Source organism: Protomyctophum bolini (genome assembly GCF_963924005.1).
Source record: "Protomyctophum bolini genome assembly, chromosome: 2".
Classification (NCBI taxonomy): domain Eukaryota; kingdom Metazoa; phylum Chordata; class Actinopteri; order Myctophiformes; family Myctophidae; genus Protomyctophum; species Protomyctophum bolini.
In genome coordinates this window covers 24,179,416-24,200,146 of record NC_137863.1, presented here as the reverse complement: position 1 = coordinate 24,200,146, position 20,731 = coordinate 24,179,416, and the positions used below count along the sequence as shown (strand labels likewise).

Genomic DNA, 20,731 nt, shown 5'->3' with positions numbered 1-20,731 from the left:
GAGACGAAATGTTTTTATAATCGCCATGGGGGCCCAGAGACAGAGAAAAAAAAACACTGACAGCACAAGTGAAGTATGTTTTTATTTTGCCATGACAATGTTGCGATAAATTTGTAAATTGAGATGGTTACAATTGATTTTCACAACACAACTGAGTTGTCTGCTGTTGGTGGAAAGGGAAGTTCTAGAACAGTGAACAGAGCAGGAGAGCGTATGACAGGAAACAGAACATGTTTGCGGACAGTGCGGTTTAGAGCAGCTTGCTGAAAAAGGATGTGGTGTGCACTGTGCATGTATATTATAGCTCTGCAAGACTATAGATATCCATCCGAAGCTCACAAACCACTTCCGCAACCCAACTCAAATGCTACATCTAAAGACTAAATATTTGATTAGGTGACTATTGAACAATTCACAGTGTTTTGATTCTAGCATCAGAAGACTACTGTTCAACAAGGCCTCTCTTCCTGATGATATGTTCCATAGTGGCAGCCTCAGTGTCCAGGTTGATTTTGTACTTGGCCAGGATCTTCAGGATGGGTCTCAGCTTCAGCCACCATTGTGTCTTAGGAATACGATGTCTATAGAGGAGATTGCGTTAGAGGTATATATATATATATACAGTATACAGTGTTTGTGCGTGCGTGCGTGCGTGGGTGCGTGGCGTGCGTGTGAATGAATAGTTTATTCGGTGCTTTACAGTTACATGTTAAATACTTAAGTTGTATTTACAATAATCAGAGGTGGCACCGAAATGGTCTAGGGCTAGGCTGAAGCCGAAGCTTACTTTGCCTAGCCTTTTTGTCAGGTGAAACCTGACTAATGAAAGCTCATGAAATGTAAGCAACCCAGTCATCAAAGTAGCGACCTAGTCATCACTGGGAGTCCCATCCAATGGGAATCTGACCCCATACCCTTAAACACCACCTAAGCCAATGGGAGTCTGACCCATACTCTGAAACGCCGCCAGAAACTGTACTGTAATCATATACAGTTAAATGGTGCATTTTATATAAATGGTGCATTTTATATAAATGGTGCATTTTATAATGCATAATGTAAAGCACCTTTATCCAAAGTGCTTTACATTATGCATTACATTCACCCATTCACACACACATTCATACGCCGATGGCGGCGGAAACTATGTAAGGCACCAACCTGCAATCAGGAGCAATTAGGGGTTCAGTGTCTTGCTCAAGAACACTTCAACGCTAACTCTGGGGGAGCCCGGGTTCGAACTGGCAACCTTGCGGTTACGATCCAGCCACTCTACCCCTGAGCCACAAGAACAGATGGTGGAGGTGAACGGAACACTGTCTGTCCCCCCGCCTCCCAGTGAGCTGTGGCGTTCCACAAGGAAGCATACTAGGGACTTTACTGTTCCTAATATATGTAAACGTCATGACATTAGCTTGTGACTGCCACTTGTTCCTGTTCGCAGATGACTCAGCACTGCTGGTCTCGGACAGGAACAAACTGCAGGTTGAAAAGACCCTCAGCTCTGAACTCGGTAGAATCTGCACCTGGCTCGCTGATAACAAAAATCTTCCAAAGAACAAGATTCTTATACAGGATCTCCTCACTGTTCAACAAAAACACCTTGAAGACCCTAACAGGAGCCCTCGTACAAGATTTCTTCGACTATGCATGCACCTCTTGGTACCACAGCACCTCAAAGGCCCTTAAAACAAAGCTCCAGACTTCCCAAAACAAACTGATCAGGCTACTACTGGGCCTCACCCCCCGAACCCACCTCACCCCTGCCCACTTTGACAGGCTGGAATGGCTTAGGGTTGACGACAGAGTACACTGCATCTTGCAATGGGTCTGGTCCACAAGATTCGATACATACACCACCAAGATACCCATGTACCTGTCTAAATACTTCCTTAATGTCAATGAAGTCCACACCCACAACACCAGGGGGAGTTCAACAAACCATGTGCAACCAAGATTCGGCACAAACAAGGAACTAAATTAATTTCGAGCCTATGCCACAATGTGGAACGCCCTACCAACTGTCATTAAGACATGTGAATCCCTTGACTCCTTCAAAACCGCTCTCAAAGGGCACCTACGGACGGCTGAAATTCTAAACTGGCCCCCGTAAAATCTGAATCCCCCACCCACCCCTTTTCCCCCTAACTGTATACGTTTTTCCCCCGTTTTACCTCCTGTATGATGATTTCCTGTTTTTGGCTATATAGAAGTGTATATTTGTACGTCTCTAAATCTTATGATTAATTGAAAATGGTGGACCCTCTTGTGTAATGCTTTAAGTTTATGGTGTTGTCCACTCACAGTTTTTGTATTGAGTTGTGCTTGAAATGTACTGAAATTCTGTACTGTTAATAAATATATATTAACCCTAACCCTTATATATAAATGAACTATTTAATTTTAGCCTATATATAAATGAACCATTTACATGGTACATATCTCTCTAGAGAGAGAGAGAGAGAGAGAGAGAGAGAGAGAGAGAGAGAGAGAGAGAGAGAGAGAGAGAGAGAGAGAGAGAGAGAGAGAGAGAGAGAGAGAGAGAGAGAGAGAGAGAGAATAACTCTTACTCAAAATCAGTCTGCTCTTTGAGTTCTTCCAGAGGAGAGAAGACCAAAGACCTCTTCTTCATACCCAACACACAGGCAGAATCTGGGGAATTGGCAAAGATACGACCTGGACACATAAAGAGAATGTAACATATCAACATTGGGGCCACACAATGGCTACGTTTACATGAAGGGTGATCATTCTGAATAAATACTTCCGAATAAAATACATCCGATGTAATGTTTTTTGCCGCGAGTTTACATGGGAAATGGTCATTCCGAATGAGTGTTTATATGGAGAAGTGATAGAAGACATGATACATGTTAATTCACGTGAAACTACGCCATCTGTTGGACACAAAATATAGGCAGTTCATTCATTTTGACTGTCTCAACAATACAAACATATTACAGACGAAAGACGATACTTTGAAATCCCATCATTTCATTCCGCAGTAGCTTTGAGGTTGCTGGTTGGATAGGGGCGGCGCGGGCATATATGTTTAGTGTTTACCGTCTTTTTTTCCCCACCCGCTGCGGCTCCGCTTATCCCGTGATCATCTCGTTTTTATTTGTAGGCCTACTACTATACTTTGTATCTACAGCACGGCCAGGGCACGCAACGCAACACTGATGATTATTATTGTATCGGGTCGCTCGTTATTTTTGAGAGAGAGATAGAGAGACCGTTGAACACACACACACACACACACACACACACACACACACTGTGACACACACACACACACACACACACACACACACACACACACACAGATCAGGGGTATCTCATCTGCTGCTGCTCCACGTTTCTTTTTGTGGATTTCGGATCTGAAAAAAGGAACGAAATAACGCGCTCTATGTGCAAACTCCTCGGCGCCGACGGCGCGCCTTGGATATGAGCGCCAATTGGAGCATGCTCAGAAAGACCAGAATGAATTTACATCCGAAGCAGTGTATACATGAGTCAAATTTTCTTTCAATGCATTGAACATCGGAGTAATCCGGCCAGTGACATCGGAATGGTTTTTAGATCGCATCGAGCGTTTTCATTCGGATGTAAGTTTTTGTAGGTGTTTACATAACAACGTTTAATAGGATTGAACTTCTATTCGGAATGAAAAGGGGATTTAACTGCTCATGTAAACGTAGCCACTGATACAGCAGTCCACACTTCTATAACACATCCTGTATTCCGCAAGTGGGACATTATATTTATTATATTTCACTGTGCTCACATGTATAGCTCCTGACTCGTCACGACAATTATTATGTTTACTTTTGTACTGGAGGTTATGTAATGTGTATTGTAACTTTGCTGTAAATTTCACTTGAATGTACTTCTTATTTTTAGATTGGGTGTTCTTTTAACTTTGTATTTTTAGAAAAGTCTCTTATGGACAAGTGGTGAAAACTAGCACTCGTGCTAACACACTGTAAACGATGCATCTACAAGTTGTACAATTGTGCAATGAGCAATGTGATTGTTATGTCCATATCAAATAAATAAACATAAACATATAATTTCACCATGTCTGTAGCACTCCTTCAGTTTGTCAGTCAGCCATAGGACAGACTTAGCACCCATCTTGGTGCCAAAATTCCTGTCGAAGGGCGTGGGTGTTCCACCCTATAGTAAAACAGGAAGGAAGACAATGTATTCACTTGGGTCTTATGTTATGTATAGAATTGACAAACACTGATTTAACAACTTAAAGGACTTTGTAATATGACAAATAGCAACAATAACAAGTCACGATAGGGAGACTAGATTGAAAGATTTTAACACAAAACTGGGGATCTCGATTCTTTGGCATACCTGCTGCATGTGTCCAAGAACATTCTTCCTGCAGTCAAACACACCCTTGCCCTCTTCTGAGTACAGGTTGAAGATGAAGTCTGTGGTGTAGTTAGCGTTGCATCTCTCATTCCTGTAAAGAAAGAAGAAATCATATGAGTTGAATGAAGCCATCTGTATGTGATATCTTATCATCTGTCTCAAATCCCCAAATGAACCACAAGGCGCACAGGTGTCTCTTTTTAGTTGTGTAGAATCTACATAAACAAAGGAACAAAAAATAATATATATATATATATATATATATATATATATATATATATATATATATATATATATATATATAGTGTGGATTGTATGGCATGTCCACAAACCTCAAAATGAGACCTCTCTTAACATTGGTCTTCATCTTCTCCACCAGATGCTCCACATTCACCTGCAAACGAAGCAACCATCAGCTCACAATATGAAGTTGAGAAAACATACATCCACTCATCCATCCAACCAACCAACCACCCAGCAGTCATTCTATGTCATCAACATAAAAGCTCAGACCTCCAGGTCATGGATGTTGAAAGGTTCCTCAAAGATGTATGCAGCATCAGCTCCAGATGCCAGGCCAGCCATGGTAGCCAAGTAGCCACAGTATCCTCCCATAGTCTCAACAAGGAACACTCTTCTCTTTGTTCCTGCAGCAGACTGCTTGATCCTATCACATGTCTGACATAGAAATGAACCAAAAGAGATGTACACAAAATGAACACTGAGGTTTTTCACTATGATGATATGTAATTTGTGTGTGCGACACGTGCGTCTGTCTGACCGTTGTTATGGTGTTGAGCGCAGTGTCAGCGCCAATGCTGAAGTCTGACCCAGGTACATTGTTGGAGACAGTCGCAGGAATGACTACCAGGGGAATACACAGCTCCTCATACTTATGTCTACCCTCCACCAACTTCAGACCACCCAAAAATGCCTGGTGAAGACAAAACAAAGTGTAAAACCTTCATGAAAAACATTCACTAGATCTTGCAATGTTGTGTTCATTTGCACTTCATATTGTAGGGTAATATTATAAAGTAGCTCCTCACCTCAAAGCCTCCAATAATGACCAAAGCATGGATGTTAAACTTCGTAATGCTCAGACTAATCTTCTCCAAAAGCTCATCATTTGGCACGGACCTTCATCAGACAGAACAAAAATAATCACACATATATAATCTATGTGTCATAAGTTCCTTGTGATCAGATGAGTCCATATGGAGATAGATTACCTCTTAGTGCCCAGCAAGGAACCTCCCTTTCCAACCCACCCTCCCACACCACTCCAGCCGATAGGCTCAACCTGGGACAAAAAGACAGAACGTAAAGCTGTAAACATTTGTTTTCAGCACTCTTTTTTCATAGGCATGTTCACGTATTTTTTTTAATGAAACTCTTAATCATAATAAAATACTCCCAATTTGTTTCATGAGCTTTTACAACTAGGATGTACCATTCCATTAGCCAGGCCGTCGAAGCTATCATGAACAGCAAGCATCTGGTGACCCTGAAGAAGGCCTATTCTGACCGCTGAACGAACGGCAGCATTCATCCCAGCACATGGAGCACCAACATTCACTATAGCAATGTTGATGTTACTCTGGAAAGAGGAAAAGATTTATAGAGACAAATGTATCACCCAGAGGAAAATTAATTACACACACAGAAAAATATGTTTTAATTAACTCTAATTGAAATCTAAACATTTTATTATAGCCAAATAAATCAATGTTATGTTACAGTATATACAGTACCAGTAAGACGCCTGATGGCGAGCATGCATCCACCTGGGTGACAGCAGACTGCTGGGCAAGCGCTGGCACTTTGCCATGGGGGGTCAGATCAACATATGGAATGAATTCTGTACTGGCCATATATGGAGCGTGTCTTTCTTGAGTGTACAGGGTTTGATGTGGTCAGATCAACATAATTATGGAATATCAGAACAGGTCAGCTCCATCTGGAGATTTAACGGTGGCAGCGTTGGCAGTGTCTTGAGTGTAAAGGGTTTGATGAGGGCATCAGGTAGGGCCGGGCCTTCATTTTCGGGCCTGTTGAGAACTCTAGTTTTCGCCGGCTGCCGGGCGTGGCTGCTAATAACTTTGGCGCAGGCCCGTCTAGAGTTTAAGGTTGCATTCACACCTCTAACTCGATGCGAATGGGCGGACATATTTGCATATTTAATTTGCTGCGTTTGCCTTCACACTGCGCTGTCATCCGCAGCAATTGGAAATGCAGCAGGGACCTTTATCATTGTGTTCAATTTATAAACTACGTGTGCGTTCGTTCGTGCATGCATGCATGCATGCATGCTTGCGTGCGTGCGTGCGCAATAACGGATGTCTACTCTACAACTTTACCAAATTGTTTTATAAAGTAGAGGCTAGCCTACTAAAGCCTACATACATTAAATAAACCTGGTAGGTTAATAGGAGTAGCCTACTGTCAAACACACAAACCCGGTCCAAGTCTGTACTACGAGAGCAAACACTTTATGCAACCTGCAACATTGTGTAAATGTGCAATGGAACCCAATCACCTCCATTCTCTTGCAATATCCTGTACACTGCATTGTTTGTGTGTGTAACCTATAGCTTCAGCATAAGCCTATGATCGTCTGGCCATATTGCAATAAGAGGTCTTCATTAGACCACGTGTGTCCACGGGAGATCTTTACGCGTCGCTGCGTAATACCTTCTCCTTCCTTTCAAATACCAACTATTTCATCGCACAATGGTACATTCACTCCCTATGCATTCACACCTGCAGTGATCCGCACTCTGCTGAGTTTTGAAGCGAAGTGAATGCGGGGTAAAATGCGGTTCTTTGGTGTGCATTAGGATTCGAATGAGCATTCACACCTGCCAAACGAAGAACACTTTCCAACAATGCGCAGCAGGATTCGTTTTAATCGCAGTAAAGCATGCTGGTGTGAATGCGACCTAAATGGACAGGTATCAGTCAAAAGGTGAGACATCGAAGAGGATGGATGGGGAAGGATCAACATATGGAATGTCAAAACAGGTCAGCTCCATATATGGAGATCTAAGGGTTTGAGGTCAGTTGTACTGTACGGTTGCTGGCCAATATTGATGATATGAGGGATCTCCATATATGGGATATGGGCTTAATATTGATGACATCAGGGATCCCTGATGATGTCACGTGATGTCACGAGGTGATGTCACGAGGTGATGTCACGGGTGACCAACCAACCAACCAACCGACTGACTGACTGACGGGAAATGCACAATTTCATAGTAAATGCAACCTGCAGTCGCAACTAATGTCATGTGCTTTCAAGAACTCTTCAATTGTATAAGAGGCACAATGCCCTACCTTTATCTCTGGAGGGTGCAAATGGGCCAGCATTTGGTATGTATTCCAGTTGTTCTCAAAGCTCCTGTAGTTCAACATTAATGGAAATGTACAGACATATGAAACTGGCTACAGCACATAACTATACATCGAAAGCAATAACTGAACTGTGTGCCTCACTTTCCCCTGAGCTTCACAGCATCGTCAAATCTCCCTTCTCCCATGGCTGTGGTCACGTCTTTAGTCTGAAATCAAAGGAGATAGGGGACGTCAAACAGAAAAAAGTCAGTCAGTCAGTCAAGACAGACAGACAGACAGACAGACAGACAGACAGACAGACAGACAGACAGACAGACAGACAGACAGACAGACAGACAGACTCTCTGCTGCATGTCAAATGTATGCATGTTACTTTTCAGACAAACTGTTGTGACAGCAGTCACAAAAACTCATACAGAGAGGGCTTCATCAGTTGTCTGTGCTGCTACTGCTAAAGTGTCTTGTAAAGAGTTTGCTGAAATGTATCATGGATATTTCCGTTCATAGCAATGCTAATATGAAGAAGGTGAGTTGGTTATGGCTCCCAAACTATGGAATGAACTCGCCATTTCAAGGATAGGTTCTTAGTTTACTTATGATCATAGATGACTATTTCTATGTTCTTGCTTATTGTAAATGGCTCTGGATTAAGAGCATCTGCTAAATGCCTAAATTGTAATTTGTAAATTGGTATGGTATCGATAGCAGTATCAGTATGCCATCAAGTCCCTCAGCTATGTAGGTGGTTGTGAATACGGAAGTATGGTTCTTACTAGGACAGATCTATATAGTTAATATGCAATGTGGTTGTGTATTGGAGATGTGTTTTAACTCACCACTTGGACACACTCCATCAGAGGCAGCCTGATTGCCATGTTTCCTGACAAGCTCACCACACATGCAGGAGTTTCTGGAGTGGCCTCTAGCAGAGCCATCACAGCCTCTACGCCCATCCTGCTACCCTGAATCACAGTGTCACCAGAGAGGTGAGCGATAAAGTCGTATTTGTTTGTAACAACACATGACACACAGACAGAGACAGAGAGAAAGCTCAATTGGTACACACAGTAAAGGGTATATATGTGCGTGTGTTTGTGTGTGTGTGTGTGTGTGTGTGTGTGTGTGTGTGTGTACCGGTATATATATACATATATGAAAGTGAATGTTTACCAGAATTCTATCGAATGCAGAGGGGGTTCCGCCTCTCTGTACATGTCCCAAGATAGTAGTCCGAGTGTCGAAGCCCAAGTTTGTAGATACGATCTAAATAAGACGAAGGTGATAAGAAATTACGATATTATTTGTCTGTATGACACAACTAGTGTATGTATCCCTCTGATTATTGTCATTACTCATTACTAACATCTTTGACATAGTCACAGGTGATAGGTGTGCCATCGCGGTTCATGGCCCCCTCTGCGATAATGATGACATTCAAACGGGAGCCGCGGCTTCTTTGCTGTGTGGGATAGAGAAAAGCTTGGCAAAGATTGGCAAGCATGCTCTCTTGGAGAGAGCAGAAGGATATGGAAAGAGATAGATCAGTGGTTTTCAAACCTTTTCATGGGAAGGACACCCACATTAATGTGTATTTGGTCATTAGATAGATAGATATGTTTTGTGTTTTGTGTTTTTTTCAAGTTCATTTTTCATTAAAATAGCAATGCGACATGATGTGTGAGCTTGTGGAACAGCTATTTTGAAATAGGCTATAAGGTTAAAGTGGCTAAACAGATTTTGATGCTATCCGCTGGAACCCCCTGAAGGATCCTTGGGGGTCCCCGGAACCCACTTTGAGAACCACTGAGATAATAATGCATGCAGTGGGTGATGGCATGGCGGGAGAGAGATGTACGTCTTTTAGTCTCCTGAAGAGATGTTGTTCCCATCCAACCTCTGGGGGCATTTCTGGGATGAACACCCAGTCAGCGCCACAGGCCAGGGCAGTCACCAGGGCCAAGTAACTGTAGGCAGACAGTTAACAATAAACCATACTGTCATAGATGTCATAGATGTGCATGCACACGTATTCGCCTAAACTTCCTGCACAGACCAGGTTTGCTCACCCACAGTGCCTGCCCATCACCTCCAGGATGAAGGTTCTCTGGTGACTGCAGAAAGACACATACAGTATACAGTAGTATATCAGGCATTTTGACATCACGCTGGAGTCAGGCGTCCCTCAGATAACTGTCAGTGTGTCTTTGTACCTCTGTGCGGTGGTAGTGATGGCATCCACCACCTCTATGATGCGGTGCAGGGCAGAATCTGTGCCGATAGTCATGTCAGTGCCACAGAAGTCATTGTCGATGGACCCCACCATGCCAACGATGTTCAGGTGAGATGATCGCTTGGCCTCGTCTGCTGTGATCTTCCCTGAACAGTGGTGCACACGCAAACGCAGCCTTCATCACGATGACATAAAATATCCATGCAGGACAGGCAATTCATTTCTTGCAGTGGCCAGTTCCAACAAGGTGAGTAGGAATTCACTCGACTGAAAGAGCATTAGTGTAGGGTGTTGGATGTAAGATATTTGTGTTTTAATCTGTTGCAATCTCATTATGTATTTTTGTTTTGTTTTGTTTTTACGTGTACTGTACACCTGAACATGTGAGGTAAAGTTGAATCTTGAATCTCTATAGCATCAGTTTTATAACTATGTGACAGTATAGGGAAGTCAGATGTGAAAAGCGACTTGTCACTCTTGTTTAGAGCAGTGCGTGTTGGGTAATGCTGAACACCCGGGAAACTCTCACCAGCTTTCACCAGGTCAGCCAGCAGCTCGCTCCACTCTGTACGGAACTGGTTGGCACCTGTCAGACTGCCATCGCCACCAATCACACACAAGTTAGTGATTCCCAGCTTTACCAGGTTACAGGCGGCTTTGGTGCGTCCTTCCTTAGCCCGGAAGTCCTGACAGCGGGCGCTGCCAATCACGGTGCCACCCTGATGAAAAGGATGGAGGAATGATTTTCAGGATTAGTAAGAAATGTTTGTACGATATTCAGCACACTAGGAGTAGAGAAGCCTAAACGAGCAAGCAAGAAACTAACTGCATGAAGGTTGCAGAGAATGGAGGAGGGGTGGTTGTGGGGATGGTGGTAAGATTATATGACACTACGGCCTCTGTGTCTAAGGTCAGTTAAATCCTTTAATGAACTTTGGCATTTAAATGACCACTTGACCTACAGAACTTCACTGGTGGGGCTAAAGAGTTGCTCCAGTTACATGGCCCACCCGTCTTCTGAAAAGGTTAGACTAGGACCTCTTGACCACAACGTTCAAAACGTTGAGAAGGTCAGAAAAGAAGTGAATGTGTGTGTGTGTGTGTGTGTGTGTGTGTGTGTGCGTGCATGTGTGTGTGTGTGTTTATCCGGGCGCGCACACGTGTGTGTGTGTGCATGCGCAAGCGTGTGTGTGTGTGTGTGTGTGTGCGTGAATTAATACGTGCATGTGTGTGTGTGTGTGTGTGTGTGTGTGTGTGTGTGTGTGTGTACTGTATGTTCTCACCAGCTGCAGCATCATGGACACACTCTCCCAGGTAGCCAATTTGATATTGTCTCCTCCATCCACCAAGCCTTGGTATCCCTGCACCACACAAAAACACTTACTGTAAATATCAGTCCCAGTCTAAATATATATATACTGTATGTCCTGGCTTGGGCATGCAAAGCTATTTCAGACGATCAAGTGTTGTATAAATAGTGCCACACTGAGTATGTCGGAGCAATGTTTGCACGATTCTGTGCAGGAAACCAGTAGAGAAGGACCATGACCATTGTTTGTTTACCTCATGGACAAAATACACTTTGGCTCCAGTGTACATTCCCACTCTGACTGTGGCTCTCACAGCTGCATTCATTCCTGTAGACACAATGATGAGTGTTGTGCATTTAAGAACTGTGGTGACACATACTAATAAACATACTGTAAGCTCTGGAATCTTCAAATGCGTGTCACATCTGTGACAATAGAAATAACAAAGACTTGCAAACGAGACATTGCAGACGACATTGCAAAATAATAGGACAAAGAGAACAAAACACCAACTAATGTATTTTTTTTAAACTATATTTTTATCCCATTTTTTCACCCAGTGTCAATTATCTAATGTAATCCTGGGCGCTACACTTCCTCTGTCCAGGGGGAGGCAGTTTAGACTTTAGAGACCAGGATTACTGCATGTTTTTTGTGAGGGTACCTACCCTAGGGGACACGGGGAGAACATGCAAACTCCACACAGAAAGGCCCCGCCTTGGGTATGGGCACTGATGACGTGGAGGAGGGAACACGCCCCCCAGCGCCCACAGCGTCCCCAGCGAGAACCGAACACAGGACCTTCTAGCTGTCAGGCGACAGCACTACCGACCGTGCCCCTCCAACTAGTGTTTTTAATACACATTACTTCAGAAAAAGATACATATATAAATATTTGACCCAACTTTGTACTTTTCCAATATTGGTTCCATGAGGCTAAGAAATAATATCAAAACAACCAGACAATAATAACACAACACCATACACCAAATAACTATACGCATGTATGTGTATTACAGATTGAACAGTATGAGAAAGAAAATAAATATGGGTTTTTGTTGCAGAAAAGATATCTGCAAGCATAACAAATCAACTTAAAGGACAAGACATATGTACAGATAAACAGTGAAGATCTATGTTTTCACTAACTCCATGTTAACCATTTAATCCCTTTATATATCCTACACTTAATCGCTAGCCTGGTAAACCACTCCCCCTTGAAATCAAATCACATTGCATTTCTCTCGTGCAGAAAGAAAATAAATCTATTCAAGGGGGAGTGGTTATCACAAAATTAGCTGATCTGTAACCTCACAATGTATCGTGGATTCACAATGTGACGCTTTGTGAGCTTGTTGATCTGCTATTTTAGAAAATGTTTAATGTTTAAAAAAAATGCATGCCAAAAATAGTGATGCAAAGTTGAAAGTTCCTAAAGAGAAGTGGGATTTGATGGTTAGAGGAGCTCACTATGTCACAGACATGCATGTGACAGAAAGGTCATGAAGCTAAAATTAGCCCCCCTGCCCCCTCACAACAGATACACAGATAGAGAGGAAAGGGCGACGGAAGCCAACGGAAGCCAAAGAACATGATATCTGGATGTCTGGAAAGGTACAATGCAATGGACAAAATTGAATTGCAAACCACTCCCAGTTGTCCATAGCTCTGTGAAGCTCAACGGACATAGAGAGCACTGGACAGTCCCACTGGAAGGTCATGTGGGGTCAGTAGACATTCTAAAAGGTCACCATGGATATACCACCAACTTTAAGGTCAGAGCAGGGCAAGTCTCCTTGCTTCTGTGGTTCAACCTGCCCTGGGCCTTGATGCAAGACTTCAGGTTACTCTTTATTTACAATGTTATGTAGCTCTGCAATGCCATAGTCATGACAGTTGTGTTTATAAAAAGTGTTATACCAAACTGAGTGAAACAATTATAATGGTTGGAACTTCTTATCCAAACTTTCCATGACTATTTATCATTATAGGAAACATTTCATGTTTTAGAGATTATGGAGCTGGCCACCAACGTGATGTTCCCAAACAGGTTACCTGACATTTACATGCATCAAAAGCTAATCATCTTTGTCTATCTTTGACAGATTTGTCTTTTTGACTGCTGTGGTTTAAGTTAATGGCAATTATTGTTCTCCAAGTTCGGAGTCATGTTTAAATAGAAATAGACTTAATTGCCACCTGTTGAGGGCAACAATGTAACTGCTATCAGAGTCCCCCACGGTGGGAGAGTGCACTCACTCACACACATCACCCTGGTGAAACCCTCTACTTATTCTGGGCATCACTACTCACACATCCCTGGAAACGTCTACTTACCCTGGGCATCACCTCCTGAGGTCAGCACAGCAATTGCCCGACCCACCCCGATCTTGGTGGGGTCCACTTTAGCTGACTCTGCCATGTTCCTGGAGCTGTTCCTATCTGAAATACAGAGGGGAGAAGATTGGCTTTGATCGTATTGTAAGCCCTATCGCCACTGCTGTCCAGTTTGTCCACTACTCCTCGCTGGCTGCTCCGGAGAGTGAGAGAGGGGGCAAGTGGACACAAGATAACTATCCTCTTGGCATAAACTGAGGCAGGTGCCGTTGGGTAACACACACGCACGCATGCGCAGTTTGCGCGGGTGCAGTGCAGTACTTAGTTTAGACAGTACTTAGTTTAGACTAGTCATTGGTTAGAACAGTCATTAGTCCTACAACTACAACCTATCTCAAACCCTCACCCTAAACCTAACCTCCCACGGGGCAGCACACCTAAACTTAACCTTAATCCATGTCTAACCAATGACTAGTCTAAACTAAGTATGCACCCCGTTTGCTCACAGACAGACAGACAGTGAGGGGTGCTCTTATGATCGTACATCATCATGACGTAAAATAGACACTATATGACGTAACATTCTCCATTCATTGTCAATGGGAATTTCTTTGTTTTTAGACGAAGTTTGTGGACGGTAACTAAAAGCTGGATCTAGATGAAGCTAGCACTAGCGCCCCTCAAAATGTATATACAGCAGAGGGAGAGCTAGGTTCCAAATGGGGCTAATGTGACAACTAACCCATAGCACCACCTACCTGACCTTACAGGGTACCACGACCACGTAAGTATTTAGCTAGTGACTGAAAAGTAGATCATCGTCGTTTGATCATAAAATAACAAATACAAATAACACCAAGGGATGTTAATAACACCAAAAACTAGGGATGCTTGAGATAGAACTTTTGTCCAATATCCGAAGACTGATAATTTGCATGGTCAAATCGACTGATACCCATATAGGCAATGCAAGGTTCCAGTAGGGTTTACCTTCCACCTTTTATACAGTGAGAGAGATTTGTTTTTGCGTCCAGTGCAGGCTTTAGACGTGCCTCCTCAGTCGTAGATCTGAACCCATTTGATTTGGTGTTAGGAATCCGTTGCGACCGCATGCACTTGCTGACATCGAACCCACAACCTTCCGCATGAAAGGCAAATGCTCTAACCATTACACTAGGGCGTCCCCCCACCATTTATACAGTAACTGTTCTAATAAACAGCTAGTGCATTCTTATTAACTGACTAACTTATTAGGCCTGTTGGTGGCAGTGCACACATGAGTTCAAACAATGTTATGACCCTTCCCAAATGAGGAAGTAGGAAGTAGTGGAGGAGACTCACTGGCTCTCAATTCAATTATATTTTATTTGTAATCGTGCATATAAAACATATTGCCCCTCAAATGCCCCAGCCACTACAGCATCGTTCATGTGAACTACTTTGTCCACGGGTATTATTATACATTTTGTCTGGAAACTTGTCTACACTACCTTTAATTTTCGGGCCTGTTGGGAACGGGTGGGGAAGGATCAACATATGGAATGTCAGAACAGTTCAGCTCCATAAGGGTTTGAGGTCAGATGTAAAGTTGCTGGCCAGCTACATATGCAGATCTAGGTGATGATCCAGTCTTCTCCATGTATGGCTATCAAGGGTTACCATGGTATCCATACCATGGTAACCCTAATTACGTAAAGTTGAGTTGGGGTTGAGTTGTGCTGAGCTGGCAGTCCTCATATGACACTGCGTGCCATTACTTTATACTATACTATAAGTGTACAGTGACAGTTCTGTAAATACATTATATAGCTTACCGGCATTCTCTGCTGGTGGGCTGATAGAGTCCAGGGACAGCTTGTTGTATTCAGCAGTTGACGGGGCATCGCAATCTGTGGTAGGAAATTAGGAAAACAATATCACATTACAGGAATTCTCCCTGGACTATGGTACGCGTGGTTCCGCACAGCTGAGCTGATAGCTAAAACTCCAGAGTGTTCATTGAGTAAAGCGCATCCTGAAGGGTCCATTTTTACTCTCTCAGAGTTATATTAACACTCCAGATTTTACAGTGTCATATACGTCTTAAACTTGGCTGTTGGAAAGCTTCTCGTGTTACCACCGCTTGCCGCCTAGAGTCAAACACATGAATGGCACAAGCTAAGCTATATCTACCAGATCCACACATCCAGAAATGTAGGTGCAGTACAAAATAGAGTTTCATTCATTCTGTGAATTTTAAAAGGATGGTGGAACCACGTAATACGCTCAATAAACAAATGCCAGCATAATCAGCCATCATCCAAGGCCAGCCACCACATAGGCTATAGCTCAGTTAGCCTCCTATACTAACAAGGTGATTGTCAAATTAATTAATTAATTAATTAATTTCGAGGACCCCCAGCTTGAGCTTGATTATTAGGCATTAGGCGACTGACCTATGCACATTTGATACATCTCTGGAACCCCACTCTACACTGTAAAATCCTCTGTCCAACAAAACTACTGTAGCGGACGTAGAATACGCTTATAGAATATCGACAGGCTGGGTGCTGGGCTAAAGAAACTTCGTTTCAATCCATTTGATCTTCATCAGGTCATGTGAACATACACAAAAGTTTGTACGTTTATAATAAGGGAGTGCCCCCATTATCCAATCAAAACACCACATTTTGGTGCCCCTCCTGTCACTGCAGGTGTGACACGTCAACCCTGAGTGAGTAGGTGGGGACATTTTAATTTAATCTGTTCAGAGATTTCAGTGCACACCAATTAAAAACATTTTTAAAACATAAAAAAAAAACATACACGTATAGCCTACCTATGGTTACTCATTTCACCGATACATCAAATCAAGTCCTGTCTATAGGTCTGTGGGCTTTTACATTACACAACAAAACTACTGTAATCATAAACTGTAGTGTCACAAGGATATTAGTGTAGCCTATAATCAGTGAGCACATACTGTAAGTAATGAATACAAATGCGCAATGAAATTAAACTAAACGATTAAAGATGAAAGATATAAATTTATCAAATTAAGTAAATTAAATCATAGCTATTAAATGACGCTGGTGGATTAGAAAGACTGCAGGGACACAATGCTGTTATCTGTCCCTCCCTACTCCTACTCCATGCCAACATTACTGTAAAAGTGCACAGTCATCCCAAGAGCTGCTTTAAAAGGTTTGCATGCACGTGTATGTGAGTGGGAGACAAGTGAGTGGCTGATGTAATGTGAATCTTTTACATACATCTTAACTTCTTATGTTTTATTCTGCATATCAAGCAGCCATGGACAATTCTTCAAAATATAGTGTGTGAACTGTGAGTAGTGGAGTATCTGTGTAAAATGACTGACTCAAGCCCCATCTTTAACGTCATCACACATGCATTCAAAGGTCATGCTTCCACACTTACCAGTTGCATTAGAATGTAAGTTACGCTTCTTGAGCCACAAAACTACACAGGTTAGCAGTATGTGACAGAGACGAACCACGTACGCCATGTTCCCACATCCTCACACAGCCGCCATGCTGGATCAGTATTAATAGCTTTGATATCACCACTAGATAATTATTGGCAGTGGAAGTAAAGAACAGTGGAAATAGACCTCACGATACCAAAGCATTACAAGTAATCAGACACATATATGACACTGAGTCTGTGGGTGGTCCACTACTCCACTCAACAGAAATGTGTTGTATACCAGTACAATACAATTTACAATTTAGGCATTTAGCAGACGCTCTTAATCCATTATTTTTTTTCCTTTTTTTAATTTTTTTATATTTCTATTGGTTTTTAAAATGTTTCACGTCCAGTCACACCTTTACAAAAGGAATACTTTACAAAACTGACCAACAGGGGGTTCCTCTAGTTCAGGGGTGCCCTCGCGATCTACCAGTACATCACAAAGGCTGTGCAGGTAGATCACATGACAGGTCCCTAAAGAATAGTTAATTTAAATATAAACTATTTTTGGCATCTGCCACTTGAATTACCGTAAATTGACTTGATTCATTGACATAAAAAAGCCTGTCAGCTCAAACCCACAACAATACTTTGTTTTCAAGAGTGTTGCTGCGCCCAAATGTCGGTAGAATTACAAAGTAAATACAAAATCTCAACCTATTCCATTTCTCCCTTCCCATTCCAATTGTATTTGTTTTACATGTAATGCCAGCGCCGCTATTCCAAAGCCATTTTCAGCAATGGTATTATTATTTTTTCAGTGGGTAGATCTTGTTGAGTTGATTATTTTGAAAGTAGCTCTCAAGTCAAAAAAGTGTGGGCACCCCTGCTCTAGTTCATCGCCATCATCCACACCATACCATAAAAAATAAAAAATAAAGAAAAGCAAACAAAAAGGAAAGCAAACCAAGACAGCCACAGTATTGCACATGCCTCGAGCCCATTCACATGTAGACATACAGTTTTTTCACATTTTCCCCCCTTTTTCCTATCCTAGGTCTGTCCTAACCTCGCCTCACCAGGCTTTCCACCTCGGAGGAAAGACTGGTCTCTGTTCCAAAAGTGCCGTATGATCCGGTCAGGAGCGGATGATATTGTTACGTCATGTTGTAGTATTGTTTTGTAGTCATCAGGCAGGACAGGAACAATCAAACGGAACTTCCTTTTCCCTCAAACCGGAAGAATAACAATAAAAGCTCTCGTAGCCTGTAGCTTTTATTTAGAAAAATCGGTTTGAGAGAAAAGGAAGTTCCGGAAGATTGCTGACTACAAAACAATACTACAATATGACGTAGTGATTGACATAGCGGTCCATGAACCCGAAATGGAATGGTGCCCAGCCTAGGTCTGTCCAATCAATGGGGCATTGGGCCTTTAGAAGGGAAAATGATCTAATACTGGGGCCCACACCGCATCGTTGCCTCTATGCACTGCATGGAGTCTCTCATGGGGGAGCACACCCAAGATCTCTCTATACCACTTTTGTACAGTTGGAGGCTTATACTTAATCCAAAAATGCATTTCCGGGCTGAAAGTAGAAGTTTATCAAATAGTTTGAGTTGTAAGGGAGTCAAATTAATCATTAATCATTGATTAATCATTCTGACTTGAGTAATGAGTACCAACAACTTGAGATATGACTTGGACTCAAACTGAACTATAGCAACTACTTTATTGAAGAGCAATCTCCATTGGTCACTGCTACTGTGAAAATGATCAAATAATATGATATCCTGCTATGGTGGGCGGTGGCTTCCCCAATCAACTAGAGGAATCAGACTCATACATTTTCTGCCACAATCTCCAGGAACACAGGACTTATATAGGCTCCAAGAACTGGGACGAGCAATGGCTGACAAGACCCAGTGGAAAGACATCTAAGATCTTGAAGGCAGTTGAAGGATGATGATGATGAAAAAAGGCCATCCTATCTTAATTGGCTCACTAATGACGTAATTCATCAGGTCACATCATCTGTGAAGGTCATGATTCCACAATCAACACCACGGCTTCCCAGTCAGCTAAATGATTTGTAGTGTACAGCAGACACATCACTTTGTACAAAAGACGAGGGGGTGTCGCTTTGTACAGATATTATAGAGCGGTGTTGAGGACATGTTTCTACAAGCAGTGTGAATAGCTTGTAGATCTGCTATTTTTGTGTGCAACACCGTCATACAACGAAGTATAAATTGGGCATATCCTTCAAATCCTGTTTGATGCCAGAGCTGCGTGCAGTCCTCCTCTCCCAAGTTATCACCGCTAGATAATCACGGGTAGTGGAAGTGGAAATAGACCTCACTACCAATATATTACAACTAAGTAATAGCTTCAATCTCTAGCCAATGTTTGTGGTCAGTTCACACAAACATGGAAAGCTGGGCATAGGAGGGGCCCCTCAAAAATAATAAAATAAAACACTATATGTGACCGTTAATGACCGAGGAGAAGTCATTGAATTTTTTTGTCATGTCATATGAAAGCAGGGAATCATAGCTTCAAATTGACATATTTGTTGTTCAATTGGACCCACCAGTTTTGGACATACGTCTTAAAGAATATAATGTCTTGCAGAAAACAGCATTGAGAAAACAGGCTTGAAAGGTTCACTTGTGTGGACTTAGCTATACTGTACATGTTTAAGTAATTTCAGTCTGACATATATTTCACTCATGCTCTAATATGTGAATAGTTCAAGAGTCTGCCTGTGCTATTAACTCATTTTGGATAAAAAAAGAAAAATGGGACTCTGAACCCTACCACACCCGGTCAACTACTTTCCCCAAATTCAAGGTACCAAAAGTTAACTTTGAACTTGGTAGATCTGCTTTTAGCTTCTGTGGCCCTAATACATGCAGGAATGACCAGCAAACTACATAAAAATTGACCACATTGGGTCTTGAGTCATTTTAAAACCTTGGTGAGTATACAGACCCCCACAATATGTAATATCGTTTTGAAATTTGTCTTAGCTTTTTATTTGTAAACCTAATTCACATGTATAGTTTGTATACCTTTTGTTTTTTTCTTTTCCTGATCTTCTGATGTATTGTGATGTTTTTCTATATGATATTGTATTACTCGACGACACTGAAAATGAGTTTAATTACTCATAATTCTCGTAATTTCGAGAATAAACAAAACTTCAATGAATGTTAAGGAAGCCAGTGATTTGCATTTTTTGAGGGAAGGGGTCAGGGCATTCCACACTTGGGTGGCAGTGCTGTAGAAGGAGAATATAGCCGTCATACGACAAAGTATAAATCAGGCATATCCTTCCGATCCTGTGTGTCCCCAGAGCTGTGTGCTGTCCTCTCCCAAGGCAAGCCAGATCAATACCAGCATCTCCAGGTAATCCCCCCTATCTTCCAGGACAGTGTTAACACTCACACAGCCTGTAATAAACCATTTGGGATCAATACAACACCGGCTCTACACAAAACACTTCCACTGCTAATCAGAGGAAGCTAATGCGATGAAATATGGAGCCCAGACGGTTGTGCTCTGATCTCTCAACTCTCTCTGGACTTCTATAGTATAAGGCTGGCACAGGCCGGATCATATAAATGCATTCATGTAAATGGACTGCCATACAGGTGCAAGTTTTAGCCCGAGCAGGTGGCCAAATAGAGATACA

The 20,731-nt window shown here is 42.3% G+C and overlaps 1 protein-coding gene across 1 annotated transcript; it reads right to left on the bottom strand.

Moving 5' to 3' along the window:
• Positions 1 to 64: 64 nt before the first annotated feature.
• pfkmb (phosphofructokinase, muscle b) lies at positions 65 to 17,160 on the bottom strand. Its single transcript, XM_080783871.1, has 24 exons — positions 17,041 to 17,160; positions 15,438 to 15,512; positions 13,624 to 13,728; positions 11,540 to 11,613; positions 11,260 to 11,337; positions 10,506 to 10,695; positions 9,957 to 10,122; positions 9,813 to 9,857; positions 9,602 to 9,710; positions 9,110 to 9,205; positions 8,917 to 9,009; positions 8,583 to 8,708; positions 7,888 to 7,952; positions 7,729 to 7,792; positions 5,843 to 5,989; positions 5,622 to 5,692; positions 5,439 to 5,529; positions 5,171 to 5,323; positions 4,903 to 5,067; positions 4,722 to 4,783; positions 4,369 to 4,480; positions 4,080 to 4,179; positions 2,571 to 2,676; positions 65 to 581 (listed from the first exon to the last, which is right to left on the bottom strand). Exons 1-24 carry the CDS (start codon positions 17,126 to 17,128, stop codon positions 443 to 445), a joined length of 2,520 nt encoding a protein of 839 aa, XP_080639997.1. The 5' UTR covers positions 17,129 to 17,160; the 3' UTR covers positions 65 to 442.
• Between the last annotated feature and the right edge of the window lie 3,571 nt (positions 17,161 to 20,731).

Coding starts and splice junctions, on each gene's coding strand:
- pfkmb (XM_080783871.1), bottom strand. CDS start 17,128: ATGGCGTACGTGGTTCGTCTCTGTCACATACTGCTAACCTGTGTAGTT. Junction 9,858..9,956: donor ATCACTACCACCGCACAGAG/GTACAAAGACAC, acceptor GTCTTTCTGCAG/TCACCAGAGAACCTTCATCC. Junction 7,953..8,582: donor TGATGGAGTGTGTCCAAGTG/GTGAGTTAAAAC, acceptor CTTTGATTTCAG/ACTAAAGACGTGACCACAGC.